Raw genomic sequence first — 15,834 nt, 5'->3', positions numbered from 1 at the left:
ACTTAAGTTGGGTCTTGCAAATAGACGACTGTGATCACCCAATAGCTAATAGATACTAGGAAATTTTATGTTTCTTCTGGAATTAATGATGTTTTGTTTAGTCTTTTCCAATTATTTCTAATTGTGCTATTTCTTATTCTTTTTCTTCTCCATTGTTTTCTTTTTTTTTTTTTTTCCATTATAACAACAATTTTATGGTGAGCTTTGTCTTCTAGGCAGCCTTCACTTGGAGGAAGCTGAATAAAATTCGAAATAAATAGAAATTAAGAAATGATTCCTTCCAGTTGGCCTAACATAGGCCTACTACATTGGTAACACGATTATACAGATATAATTGCGCAATAACACATTTTCGGATATGAATAACAATTTTGCAATTAATTTTGTTTTCAGATAAATCTAATTCAATATAATAAAATGTTTTAAGTTCAATCAATATGATTTATCTATTTTGCAAATATTTTATTTGCTATAACATTGTAAGTGGAATATTATCGTTTTCGCCTGTTTGGCATCATCAGATATTGTTTAAAAGAAACGAAATCTAAACCTTAAACCATTAGAATGTACATAGTAAATATGCATGACAAGAGTAGTGGACTTTCCATGAGTTTTATGTAACTAGATCTTTTTGATGAAAAAGGTTTAATTTTGAATTGATTTCCGGGAAGTATAAATAAGTATATAAAGTATAAATTTGGAAGTTATGGATATGACTTCCGGTACATATAACTCATGTTACAATATATTTTGTTGGAGAAAACACTTATTATAAAATAACTAAAATAATTGACAAGAGCTTTACTATTATATCCTGCATTAAGTTATTAACAGAATACAAAATATCAGTAACATTATTGATAGAAAAATTCAATTGTTGGATTCATAATTAATTTACCAGGGGATAATTATGAATTAGGGTAGTGGTATATATCAATCCATTTTACATTGTTTGAATAACATTTGTTATAAAATCAATAATAGATAAATTAATAACATTTGATAAAATCTTTGTGTTGTCATAGTGCCATGCTGTTACGATGTAATCATTAATGGTTGTTTAGCAATGCATTTGGCTCTTCTTCAGTGATCAATCATCAAATCTTGAATATATTGCTTTCATGTAAAAAGTGTGCATTCAAAATTGATTGTAGCGAACACTGTTATATATTTGTAAAACATAAGCTTGTAGGTTTTAAGAGTGGGTGGTAAAATGTATTTCGAAAAAAACCTGTGTAAACAGTTGTGCCGAGGGGAATGGAATTTGAGTTATGTATATGTAAGCCTCAACTTATGTGTGTACGCATTAAACCACCAAGAAGAACACCCACACATAAGCTGAGGCATACATATACATAACTCAAATTCCATTCCCCTCGGGACAACCGTTTACACAGGTTTTTTCGAAATAAATTTTACCACCCACTCTTAAAACCCACAAGCTTATGTTTTACAAATACATAATGGTGTTCACTACAATAAATTTTGAATGCAGTACTTTTTACATGCAATCAATATATTCAAGATTTGATGATTGATCACCGAAGAAGAGCCAAATGCATTGCTAAACAACCATTAATGATTACATCATAACAGCATGGCACTATGATTTTATAATTTACACACGACAACACATAAAGATGTTATCAAATTTTATTAATTTATCTGTTATTGATTTTATAACAAATGTTATTCAAACAATGTAAAATGGATTGATATATATCACTACTCTAATTCATAATTATCCCCCAGTAAATTAATTATGAATCCAACAATTGAATTTTTCTATCAGTAATTTTACTGATATTTTGTATTCTGTTAATAACTTAATGCAGGATATAACATGTAAAGCTTTTGTCAATTATTTTAATTATTTTATAATAAGTGTTTTCTCTATCAAAATATATTGTAACATGAGTTATATGTACCAGAAGTCATATCCATAACTTTCAAATTTATACTTCCCGGAAATCAATTCAAAATTAAACCTTTTTCATCAATGAGATCTAGTTACTAATGCCTGCAACTTTGAGCGACTGTTCTTGAGCTTTATTTTCATTATGGTCATTACGAATTGCTAGTAGCACTGGAAATTGCAATTGCTTAAAATCGAAAGGCATGTTAGTATGTATTATGGGAATGCATTGGATAAAAACATCTCTTCTTGTTTTGCGAGTTAATATAGTCGCTTTTATTACATTTTATATGAGTTTTTTCACATCAATTTTGTTTCATTGTGTAATTTTGGTGTGTCAATATTTTGCAATAGTATTATTGGTGATTCAATAGCTATTAAGTATTTAATTATGTGCTGGTATTAGTGGTATTCCTTGTGGTTTCAAAGAAAAAATTCAGTTGGATAAAACATAACCAGCTTATGATTTAGAACTGTATTGAGAAACTCTTAATATGGTCCTGGACTGTGTAATAGCTGTTTATTGCATGAATTTTTTAATTTTGCCTTTCAGAATGTATCCACAATGTTATTTAACTTTGCGTTATTTTCTCCACTGGCCCATGAAAGTCGATGTTGAACAGAAATAAACGACAATTGACTGTAAAATAGACTATTTTAATATTATATACATGCATGTTTGAGCCTATTTATTTTTATTGTTTACTTTTTAAAATAATTTAACGTCCATTTGCCCAATTCTAATGTAGTCTATGTTTTTCTCCTGGTTGTGAAGGCTTAATGTGCTAACTTTGGTAATATTGGTCAGAGTATGTAGATTGTCTAGAGTACATAAGTACATACATACCCACATTCACTTTTATATATTAGACTAATGCAACAAAACAAAACTGAACTATGATGGGGCTGCTATGATGACTGACAGGCTGCAACCCTTAAAGCTATGGCAAAGAAGTTGATACAGAGTGATGGGGACATAGGTTCTGCTGACAATCAGATTTGTGAATAATTGTGATTGTCGCCAGAACAGACGTCAAAATAATTTCTTCGGCCAGTCATTTTTGTTTTGGACCGTCAATAATTCCGGCCCAGTAACAAACACACACATTTCGCCATTATTGATTCTCAGTCTTCAGTCAGCCTTCATTCAAGATTGAGTGAATTTCCGTCTTAATATTTAATTATGCATGCATGGCTTAAATCGGAGACATTAAAAAGAAAAGTACACGAGATTGAAACTAACAGTCCTGGGAGTGATGGTGAATCGAGTGACCCTGCTTCATGTTTGAGTTCTGACATAAATGTGACTAGTACGGTGACTGGGCAAATCCAGAAATGCATATAGAATGTTAGTTGGGAGACCAGAGGGAATAAGACTTTGGGGAGGCCAAGACATAGAGACATAAAATGGATTTGAGGGAGGTGGGATATGATGGTAGGGACTGGATTAATCTTACTCAGGATAGGGACCGATGGCGGACTTATGTGAGGGTGGTAATGAACCTCTGGGTTTCTTAAAAGCCGTAAGTAAGTAAGTACGGTGACTAATGCGAAAAGAAAGAAGCAATATCAGCGTAAATATGATGCAAACTATTTTGGGAATTGGATTTACGTAGTGTGGTGGTAAAGATGAACCCAAACCACAGTGTGTATTATATTACGAAGTTTTCTCAAATGCTTTTATGAAACCAAATAAATTACGAAGCACTTGAGAACAAAACATTCAGATGTTAAAAATAAAAGTGAAGAATTTATTTGCTCGCGCAGTAGTGATATTTAAAGGGGAAAAATCAGTTGTGTCTAAAGTAGAGTTAGTGAATTCAAAGGCTTTGGAATCATCATTGCTAGTTTGCGTATTGCTAAAGGAGGGGAACTGATATTTCCTGTGTCTAAGGCACCACATGCTCGAACGCATCCATGCATCTGATGGCTGCTTATAGTGCCTGCTCATTCAATGGTCAAACATGTAACATAAATAGAAAAAAAAATATTGCTAGATGGCAGCTCCTAACAGCCAGTGAAGTCGCTTCTAGATATAGGTCCTATGCTTTATTTTTGTAGTATGTGATTAAAATATTACTTTGCTTCGCGACTCTGATAGCTTCTTCTTCCTCTTTGTTAATCCATTATATTCTTTGCTCTTGAAAGAATAAGAAAATAGGAAAACTTTTTCTGTGTGGAACTTCCCTACATTACTAAGTAGAGGTCCCACGAATTTATCCAACAAGAGTTTCTGATATTATTATTCCTAACACACTTTAATATGTCACACAGGCACAAAATAGAACAACGTTTTTTTTTTCATAGTTTGGAGCAGACACACGGATGAACAAAGTATATTTGGTGCTGCCACCTACCATTTCAGCGAAAGCATTGTTGGAATGGTCTTATGAGGAGGCAGTATAAGCAGCTGTCGGATGCGTTCAACCAGGTAGTGGTCTGAGTATATTGTTAAAGTTATGTTCAATGAAAAAATAGCAAATCAGATTTCATTACCAGTACCTTGTCTAACAATATAATGCATCATCATATCAATGGAATGTCTAGTGATGCAGAAAATCAATTGATCATGAAAATAAAAGACAGTACATTTTTGTATACAAATTGATGAATCAACAGACATTGTTAATTCATCTCATCTCATTTGTTTCATTAGGTATGAATATCTGGGTACTGTCAATGAAAATTGTCTTTTCTGTGAAAACTTACCCAGCATACAACAGCAGAATGTATTTTCGAAGTTTTTAATTCATATGTAATTAATCATAGCACTGATTGGAAAAAATGAGTTGGACTAACTTCCTATGGGTGTCGAACAATGTGTGGATGACACTTTGGTATTTTTGCGCATGTTCGTAAACTGACACTAGATGTGATTTGGGCACACTGTTTTATTCACAGGGAAGCATTGGCTGCTAAGGCAGTGATGTGAAAATAATTTTCGACACTACATTTAAAGTCATAAACTTAATAAAAGGTCGCCCATTAAATGTGAGACTTTTTTCTGTGCTTTGCAACAAAATTGGTACTGAATACAGACATCTCCTGCTTCACACAGAAGTCTGCTGCCTTTCAAGGGATAAAGTGCTTGTAAGACTTTTTGAGCTTAGGCAAGAAGTTTTACTGTTTTTGAATGATCGTAAGAATGAGTATGTGGCTTTGTTTTCAGATGAGAATTGGCTGGCCACATTGTCTTATATGGCAGATATATTTTCCAAATTAAATGAACTCAATTTGTTCCTTCAAAGACCAACCATCATTGTGTTCCAAGCTTATGATAAAGTCATGGCATTCCAGAAAAAAAATAATCTTTTGGTCAGAATATATCAGAAGTAATAATTTTTCTGCCTTTCAGACCTTAGAATATTTTCTAAGTGAGAATGATCTTTCCTTACCTTCTGTTTTTTGTGATTCTGTAGTTCAAACATGTTGTCAGTAAAACTAAGGAACAGTTGTGTGATATTAGCTATGATTCTGGGGTTAAAACTAAATTTTTATATTCAGATAAAAAACTTTTGGATATTATTAAGTGTGAATATCCTGAAATTTTGTATGGGGCATTGTTGTTGCTCATGTCATTAGCCACTTCGTATCTGTGTGAAAAGGGATTTTTCTCTTTGGTTCAAGTGAAAAGCAAGTACAGAACTAGACTTGATGCACGCTCTGATTTACGACTCAAGTTAACCACACTTGAACCCAACATATACCAGCTTATGCAGAAACAGCAGTCTCAACCATCACATTAGTTCGGTGAGTAAAAAAACATTTTAGCAAAATTTCAGCATGTGCTTAATTAGAGTATTAATTTAGTCTTTTTGAATAACATTTTACTTTTCATTAGAGTCTACTAATTTAACTTATGGGTCCCGTGAAGTTTAATATCCTTCAAGGTGGATCTCAGATTAAAAAAAGTTTCGAACCATTGCTTTAGAGTGTAGACTGTATGAAGGGAAATACTGGTATCTTTGGTGAATAATGTGAGCACTGCAATGTTCTGTTCTCATTGGAAATGCCAGCAGATGACTTTTTCGCGCATTGAAGCATTCATAGTCGTACGGTGTAAGAAAAGGAAGAATAACATAATTTTTGAACAGCATGATTCACAGTATAGTAACAGGCGAGTAACATGAACAAGTTCTTTCAAGTTTTAGTCCTGATTTTCAAAATGTATAAGATCACTTTTCTGAAAAATGTCTTCAGTTAAGCCTTCTGCCTGTATGAGGCTGGGCGGGGTGCTATTGAAGTGACATCTTGTGTCACTACATTTCTCAGTGAATTTAGTTCCGACAGTTCCACCAAATTCATTAGGTTGTTCACTGATGGATGTGGTGGACAAAATAAGAACATGTATGTTGTACATGCTCTTGATCTATAGCTTCAAAGAAAAGCACCTCCTCAGGTTTCTGAAATTCTTTTAGTTTTTCCGGTAAGAGGCCATTCTTTTCTACCAGCTGACAGAGCCTTTGGTGTAGCAGAAAAGGTTCTGCGTAAGAAGAATTAAATTCTTAATCCTGAGGAGTATAAGGCAATATATGAAACAGTAGGGACAGTAAAATCTTTAGGCACAGATTGGCATGTCAGGGATTTCAAGCTCTTGGGTAATCAATTTCATAAGCTCAGTGGCATAAAAAAACTGAAAAGAATAATGCTAAAGAAATGCGAGAAGAATGGGAAAGTGTATATCACTTTCAAAATGGAACCTACATACTGATGTGATGACCCATCTAAACCATGTGCTTCTCTGATGAAACGTCGTATGTTCATGTACCATGTCAAAGTACCTCCGAAAGTCACCACCTTGAGATCAGTCAGTGATACCAAAAAATCTGATTTGCAAAACCTACTCAGTAGTAGATTCGGAGACAATTGAAAAGAGGTTGATTCACTGAAATTGTATGATTTTGTTATTAATACAAATCAGATTACTGAAAATGTAAACAATGAGAATGAAGAATTGATTGTCTGGATGAAGAACCAGATATGGATAGAATTTACAATGTTAATGAAATTGTATGTGCAATCTAAAACCCGGTTCAGACAGTGCTAGTTTCTATGATGGATTCCAAGGCGGCTGCGCTAATGGCTACCCTGCGTGCTCACTTGCAGGCTCCCGTGTTGGCTATGGTGATGGTTGTTCTCACGGAGCTGGCTCTTTCCACAGTTCAAATTGGAAAATCATCTCCTGTTTCATCTGTTGCCAACACTCATGGTCAAAAAGAAACTAAACCGTGAATGGAAAACAATTAAAGTTCTACATTAACAATAGTAAATATCATAATAAGGTAATTAAGCCATAAATACAAAACAGCTGAAGTCCAATATTTAATTGTTGTTTCTTAGAAACTAAAGAATATAGAAAAAACAACGAACGTGGCGACATGGTTTCAGTGGTGATATTCAACGAGTTAGAAAGAGAAGACTATAGAGTGGCCATGTTGTCCTGTACAGCGCTCTTTGCGGTGCCACCGCGAAACATGGCAGATCTGAGCTAAGCGCCCACCTTTGTAAAAATTCGTCTGCTTACAATGTTGTATAACGGAGGTAATAAGTACAAAAAAAAAAAAACGAAGGAAAAACATGCCTGTTGTGTGTGCTGCATATAACTGCAATGTCAAAAGGAAAAAGACAACTGATATATCATATTTCATATAAATTTTATGAAGTTAAGTCCATAGTTTTGTTAATTAGCATCATTTTTTTTTCATGCATAAATGTGTAACAACGCCCGGCATAAACAAAATAAATGGTTCACTGGTAATGTACTTAAACTAAATACGGGTAAAACCAATACAATTCCTTTTCAGACCCAGTGAAAAACAAATAGCAACACAATATTAAAACTGTATTTCGAAACCGGCATCCTTTATTTCTGCTCCTTCTGTCCTTACTGGTTATACAAGAAGACGATGAGCTGTAGGCCTATTTCGAAGACAAACGATTAATCAAATAAATGGTTCACTAGTAATAAAGTTAAACTAAATACGGATAAAACCGCTACAATTCCGTTTCAAACCTAGTAATAGCAATCAAATATTAAAATTGTATTTCGACACTCGCATCCAAAATAACGCAAAAAACTGGGGTAGGTCGTATTGTTGTTAGTATTTTGACTGGAAGGACATGAAAGAACATAATTGAGCACCCACGTGCAATAATGGGGTAAGTATGAATATATTTCGTAACTACTTACCCCATTATTGTACGTGGGTGCTCAATTATACACTAATAATTATCTATGGTGCCACAGCCCTTGAAAGGCTCAGACAGATCAGCCGGCTGTTGGCCTCACGTTCACATTTCGATAATAATTATACTTTACTGTAACAAAAAAACTGAAAGCGTGTTTTGTCATGTTTCACCCACGTTACAAGCTTGGACGTAAAGGTTGTTTACTACAGATAGGGCCTACTTTCATTCTATATCTTATGGTATAGTGTAGAGACTGGGAAAACAATTTAATAAAATCATCCGAATCATACTCGTTCATTTTATAGGCAATTTTGCAGGTCGCATTTTAAAGAACCTAGGAATATTAACATTTTCTTCAGTATATTTGCTAAGACTTCTTGTCATACTACATGACAATTTTGCTTAGGTTATTCTTTTAAGCATTCCTTCTAGGAATAGCTCAAGTGTTTTAAATTTAGCGTACATAAGTTTAGATTAAGTTCCTAGCACGTATTTGACGAAATACTAGGTTTTTCCACTTCAGTATAACTGATTTATGCAAACGAAATTAAGACAGCTGACGATTCTAATGTCAGTAATCACCACGCCCACTTTGTTTTGGGCGCATAAGTTCAATACCGACGGTCGTTCAATTTTCTTCAAACATGGCGGCGCAATGACCACTCTATATCTTTCTCTTTCTAACTCGTTGGTGATATTACATCATCATCTTTGATTCCAGCCTGCAAACCATCACGAAAAATAGCAAGGAACCTACCCTCGAAATCCAGCAAGCTAGCCACCAAAGCAGCCACCAGAGCGCATTACTTCCAGCAAGTGAGCAAGCAGGGTAGCCATCAGCGCAGCCACCAGCACCGTCTGAACCAGGCTTAAAAGCAATGATTAATACATTTTTCAGTGTTCACGCCACATTTCATAAATTTGTTACAAAGCTTACTTAAATATTGCAATACTATATTTTAATGCAAATCTTTACAACACATTTTTCATAATTTTGTTATAAAGCTTACAAAAATATTGTAATATTGTAGTACAAGTGTTCACACATTTCGTAATTTTGTTATTAAAGCTTACATAGATATTGTAGTAATTAATACAAGTGTACACATCATATTTCATAATTTTGTTAATTGTATAGAGCTTAATAAAATACTGATACACAAGAATTGAAGAAAAAAGTATACAGAGTGGGCACACAGTCCCATTACTCCCTATTATTGTGTGTCATGAGAATAATGGGGAACATCGTTGCTTCGGGGAACATACTGACTATTTAGATACTTAGGTATACACAGTGTACAGTGGTTATTGTGCTTGTATGTTTGAATTATGACCGGAATTACATCAATAGTGTGCATATTTGAGGTATTTCAGATATTTAAGGGGTTTACGGGACTTTGTGCCCATCCTATAGATGTCATAATTATTTAAAATTTATATTCAATGTGAGTTAGAGATCGGCCTGAGTGACCGCACGCTCTAAAGTATGCTCCTTTAGGCAGTGCGATCTGAAGGGTTTCAGGTACGAAACTCGCTGTTCCTTATCATTATTTTCCAGCAGAAAGCAATAAAAACTATTGATCTAACATTCTACCTATACTTGTTTTTTTGAAAGATGGGACATGACAGTTACGCGGCCGAATTTGGAACTACAGTGCCATGTTGCCAATATGGACTACCACGCTGCAGCTGATGGAAGCAAGCAATTGTCGTAAAGATGGCTGACGTTAAAACATTCACTGACAATTCACGCGGAGGTAAGAAAACAATACAAAAATCGACAGAGAATCAAAGACGAAACGTACCAATGCCAACATTGTGTGCACAATAAATGTCGCCAAGCGAGCTATTAAGCACTCGCCAAGGGGAAGTGTAAGTTTGGCAATTCAACCGTTGTTACCGTAGCAACAGGCCTACCACGCTATGTGACATTCAGTTGTTTTTCCGATCGCAACGCTCCTGTCATGTCCCATCTTTCAAAAAAACAAGTATAGTATGCTGCTGTAAAAACCACAGAAAAAACTAATGACAGTGCACAATTCAGTGTGGTTTATAGATGCAAATCGTATTGTCACAAAATCACTTCAAAACATATTAAATCCATTGTGACGGTGCAAAACGTAATAAGTGCAAACTTCAATTGACAATATCTTGCATTAGATTGATTTGTTATAAAACTTGTAAGGTGTCATTTCACAATGCCTAAAAAGTGACATTAAGATATTAAACATTTTTCCATTATCTTATCTTACCTATAAAATTTGTTTTTCTGCATTTAATACGATTTGAAACGACACTCCACACTTTTGCCATGTGATGTTTCCAAAACTTGCCCCCCCCCCTCCCCAATCTTAAATTCCTTGCTGCGCCACTGATCCTCTTAAGGTGTGTGTGGCTTTCAAAAATGGCAAATAATATGAGGAAAGTATATGTGAATTAAGTCCAATAAAATTGTAAAATAAATAACAAGAATATAGGCTACATATTATCTGGAAGCTCATTGTCATTAGAAAGGTAAATTTTGAAGTCTATGCGTTTCCCCAAAGTTTGTCTCTTACGCTTGATTCAATTCTGCAGTAATAATGTCTATGGAAGACAATAAAATGGGCATATTATAAAACACTAAGAAATTTAAATTTGCTAATAAATATTTTCATCTTCGTATGTAAAAACAAAAAAAATAATAAAATACAACCTATAGAGCACTGTTCCTTCGTACTGGCACCGTATTGGTTATTTGAAGGTCTTATTTTATTGTAATTGACGGAGTACAAATGAGATTTTCTACTTTGGTTTTAACAAAAGTCGTGTAGTACCGAGATATGAAAAAGGATATAATGAAATCTGTTTACTGTATTTATTAACTCTAACTACTATACTTTGGCATAAAATCAGAATTAATGGATCTATATTTTTAGGCGGATGTGAATGAAGTGTGATGCAGTCAAAGTGCGTTCAATATCTATGTTTTTCGTCCACGGTAAGGATGTAATGACGGCGTCGCTCTTGAAGAGGACCTGTGGACAGAAATGATCTGGAGTGGAAACTTTGTTTACGATTTTGTTGTAAGGATTGATTATGTAATAACACAGTGAAGAATTTGTTTATGATGTATGGAACAAGTGATTCTCAAAGTAACTGTGAGCTTGTGGACGTACGTAAAACTATTTTTCCAAGCTTTAGGGGTACGCTAACGCCATTTTGTCTTTGTTGGAAATACGCCGCAATGCATCAGCGTTGTACTTAAGTTTTGTTAAAAAAATGTACTGGTTTAGTTTGTGTTTTGTGTGATAAGTAGTGCAGTTTCAAAATAACAGATGGATGTAATATACAACATAAACTTTAATTATCCGTGCAAATATTGCGAGTTAATAGAGTACAGAATGCACAACCAGGTGTAAATGTATGGAGCTTCGAAAGATTGTAAGTTAATTTTACCTATTTGTAATTTTCTTTAAGTTCCTTAATCTTGCATGTCTATTAGAAACATAGTTGTATTGCATAGTTAATGTTCATTAAATAATACTGGTTTCATGTGTCCCATTATCCCCGCATTTCTAATATATGTGCAAGCTAGTAGGCTATTTAAGAAATTGATTTGAAGCATGGAATGGAATGATTTTCAGCGGACGTTTCGAAATAATTAAATCCCTTCAAGATTCTTTGCGTATAGCGTTATTGGCGAATCCTCGATTTTGCTACGTACACCATACAGGAGAAAAAACCTATAATTGAAAATAACCTCAAAATTGTAAGTACACGATGTGACCATCTTCATTTCTTATTGCACACGAAATTACGTAATTATGTTGCACTACGCTGGAAGACACTCCTCTTTTCGGTCCAGGGTAAATCTATTTGTACCAAAAAGCCTATAGCTAATAGGCTTATGCAAGGCATATTGAAAACCTGAAGAAACTAAACATAAGCTGTCACTGATCTTCAACCTTACGAAAACTTGCGTTTTTATATCTAGATCTATATCTAGATATAAGAAAGTTATACCATTCCTCAGTTTCATTAAATCATGAAAGGACTTACTAACATAAATCAGACGTCAGTTCTGTGTGTAGTGAGTAGCGAGATCAAAGATTCAATGAGGTATTATCCTCTCCCCCCCCCCCCCCACTTCCATTTTGTGATTTCCGTGGCCACAGAATTTTGTATGATTTTGCCTACATGATACTTGTGGAGATAAAAATAAAGGTACGTCTAGCATATTTTTCAACGTAATCGCGAGTTCACATTATTAGTGTGTTAACCAGGTACGAATTCCTCACTGACAATTATATCTTAAAATACTGAAAAGAGCAGATTTGTCTGCGTTTGTCGAATGCATATCATGCTTACGAAAAGGCACTTTTCAGTGCCAGTAATTTATTTTGTATGCACAGGGTTGAAATTTTGAAGTAAGAGGGAAAGAAAGGAATCCGTGTTCTGAAATTCATCCAATTTTACATTAGAAAGAAGTCTAAATTGAAATGTTAAGAAATGTCATAAATATAGAATAAGATGGACCTATACCAGTGTCACTATACTTTAGAATACTGCGTAAGTACTTATGTGCAGAGACTAACTTATGCAAATTAAAAATAATTAAATAACATGTTTTTTATGGATGGTACAAGAGTAAATAAATAAGTACATAAAAAAGAAATGTTCCTTGAATCAAAAATAAATAATTCAGTAACGACATGTAAGTACCTTATTTAATCTAACCAAAGTCATTTTATGTTCAAATTAAACTATTTTCTGCATGCATTTTTTAATAATTGATTCTTATCAGTTGTCAAAGGTTAATTACCTATCAATTTAATTGGGCCATGCAAAATGGGTGACACATTGACATTTTGGATATCATCTTTAGTAGGCCAGTTGGGACATTCATTTGATGTGATCACTGATGGCCCTTTCCAGTTTCCCTCTTATTTGTTTTTTCTCGTTTGTCAGGCCAGACTAAGGCTCTCTTTAACAGACTGTCGATACTAGATGTAATTTCCTCACCATCATTCAATCTTGTTTTAATGGTGTTTCAATTCTGGTCTGAAGTAAATAGGCTTGCCAACTGTCCTGTATTTCCCGGGACAGTCCCAATTTCGACCATTGCATTCTGCATGCTGAAATAATTTGCACATGCATCAAAATGCCCCAATTTCATGGCATATTAGACCTTTACAGTTGATATTCGTTCATATCTAGTTGAATTGGAAGATATTTCCGCACAGTCTCATACAGACATGCTTCCAATATGTGACGAAATAGAGAAATGACTCTAGTACACATGTTCAAGGCAAAATTTAATTATCGTTGATGTGTCAACAGAATGACAGGTACAATGATCATAATACACAAAGGGCAGGCTTGATCACAGCCTACAGGATACTTACTGAATCATCTATCCACTGTGCTCATCTTATTCACTTTGAGTCTTTGACTTTAGTTTGGCGCCATTCAGTATTATGTCCACTTTGTTCCATTTGATGCCTTAATCATTGGTTTTGGCGGAAAAGTGGAGGAAAAAATTATACGACCGCATTTACAATTATATATATATATATATATATATATATATATATATATCAATGAGGACTTGTAAAAATACCGTAGCCCCTCAAGTGTGATAAGATCAGATAGCTCTGGTGATAAATCACGTAAACGAATCTGTATTTTCCGAAAAGAAAGGCTGAAATCTTTTATGTGCGTAGGTTAGGTTAGTTCGGGTTAATTTAGGTTACATTAAGTTAGGTTAGTTTATATTAGGTTAGTAATTATACTTGGTTTTTTGAAAGATGGGACATGACAGGAGCGTTGCGATCGGAAAAACAACTGAATGTCACATAGCATGGTAGGCCTGTTGCTAAGGTAACAACGGTTGAGTTGCCAAACTTACCGTTCTCACGTGGCGAGTGCTTAATAGCTCTCTTGGCAAAATTTATTGTGCGCACAATGTTAGCATTGGTACGTTTCGTGTTTGATTCTCTGTCGATTTTTGTATTGTTTTCTTACCTTCGTGTCAATTGTCAATGAATGTTTTAATGTCAGCCTGTTGCTAAGGTAACAACGGTTGAGTTGCCAAACTTACCGTTCTCACGTGGCGAGTGCTTAATAGCTCTCTTGGCAAAATTTATTGTGCACACAATGTTAGCATTGGTACGTTTCGTGTTTGATTCTCTGTCGATTTTTGTATTGTTTTCTTACCTTCGTGTCAATTGTCAATGAATGTTTTAATGTTAGCCTTCTTAACGTCAATTGCTAGCTTCCATCAGTGGCAGCATGGTGGTCCAAATTGGCAACATAGCACTGTAGTTCCAAGCTCGGCTGCTTAACTGTCATGTCCCATCTTTCAAAAAAACAAGTATACATCAATAAGATGGGTTCCAAGTTTCCAGGGAGTCAACATTTCTTTTATAAGGAATTTTTTTTACTGTTTTTGAACTTGTTCTGTGATCATTTTGGTAAGGTTTTGTAATTTTTTTATTTATGAAATGAGGTGGCTCTGTTTACTTTATGTATGTACCGGTATGTATGTATGTACACACACACACACACACACACACACACACACACACACACACACATAGTATATGCTACAGTCTGTTGTAGAAATACTGTTGAATATGTGGCTTGACAGGTGGAAATAGTGCAGTAAAATTGTCCGTAATGTTTGTGTCCCTAATTTTTACTAATGAATGTTGGCAAGCCTAGAAGTAAATGACCTGATACTGATGGTTCCTCAGAAGATGTCACTGATGCTGACTGATTCACTGGGAATGTCACTGATACTAATGGTAAATTGTTTGATTCTAGTGAATGGGGCTTCATTTTTTACTCATCTAGATATTATATAAGACTAAATCTCTTGCACATTCTTCACCATTCCATTCTCTAGATCCATTAAAGTAAGCATTGAAATGTGTTAGTTTTTCTGATGCAATCAAAGATTCTAAGTAAGATGCCCTTGAATGACTTTTATTTCATTTTTTTTTGTGTCTCAACTTTTTGATATGCTGGAACTGTTGCATGTGTCAGAATCTCACTTGGAGCAACTTTGCTGTAGTTCACACTATCATCATCAAAGGAAATAGCCCAATTCTGAAACCACTATGAATAGTTTGATGACGTTATACTGCTGAACAACTGTGCAAAGTTTTGTTTGTGACTACCTCATAAATATGAGTGCTCAGCTTTCTATTTATGGATAACATTTTTCCATGAAACCTTCATTGGCCTAAAAACACTGTCACATGGTTGTAGAATGTGCATTGTATTTGGTTACAAAGCAATCAAGATTTGTTTCTGAGAGCAAAATTCACTCTTGCATACTGAGGTGGGGTTTATGTCCATCCATAAACAGAAGAACAGGCAGTTTCATCTTCTTGACGAGCCAGGGTTGGAATACATTACAAATATACTCTTAGAAAGTCTCGTCTGGCATCCATCCTGACTCATTTTTCCCCAATAGACCAGTCGTCAGGAATACAATCACATCAGCTGAAATATGAATAGTATGGATAAAGAATGAACGGCTGCACCATTAAACCATCTGCTCGAACTGTAAATAAAACTGTTAATGATTCTTTCCCCAAGTCACTAGTCACTTCATAAACATTTTTCTCAGCTTTTATATCCAATGCTTTTCCTGTCTTCGGACACAGATTGAACATAGATTCATTTGCATTAAATTTGTGTTTCAGATCCAAAAGTACATTAGTCACTTCATAAACATTTTT

At 34.6% G+C, this 15,834-nt stretch overlaps 2 protein-coding genes across 3 annotated transcripts in view; both read left to right on the top strand.

The window, feature by feature from the left end:
• Positions 1-10,682, top strand: part of LOC138693205 (uncharacterized) — a 79,600-nt gene extending 68,918 nt beyond the window's left edge. The window contains exon 3 of the mRNA XM_069816980.1: positions 8,826-10,682. Within this exon, the coding sequence (XP_069673081.1) occupies positions 8,826-8,977 (152 nt within the window). The 3' untranslated portion in view covers positions 8,978-10,682. The remainder of the gene's footprint in view (positions 1-8,825) is intronic.
• Positions 10,683-11,071: 389 nt separating this feature from the next.
• LOC138693202 (retinol dehydrogenase 13-like) overlaps positions 11,072-15,834 on the top strand; it is a 544,367-nt gene continuing 539,604 nt past the window's right edge. The window contains exon 1 of one of the 2 annotated variants that reach the window (XM_069816947.1): positions 11,072-11,527. In XM_069816947.1, coding sequence (XP_069673048.1) covers positions 11,506-11,527 — 22 coding nt within the window. In that variant the 5' untranslated portion in view covers positions 11,072-11,505. The remainder of the gene's footprint in view (positions 11,528-15,834) is intronic. The other variant, XM_069816948.1, reaches the window with a different exon arrangement.

The sequence above is a fragment of the Periplaneta americana genome, chromosome 17, assembly GCF_040183065.1.
Source record: "Periplaneta americana isolate PAMFEO1 chromosome 17, P.americana_PAMFEO1_priV1, whole genome shotgun sequence".
Taxonomy (NCBI): domain Eukaryota; kingdom Metazoa; phylum Arthropoda; class Insecta; order Blattodea; family Blattidae; genus Periplaneta; species Periplaneta americana.
Note: the sequence above shows the minus strand (reverse complement) of the source record. Positions and strands in the feature narration are given on the sequence as shown.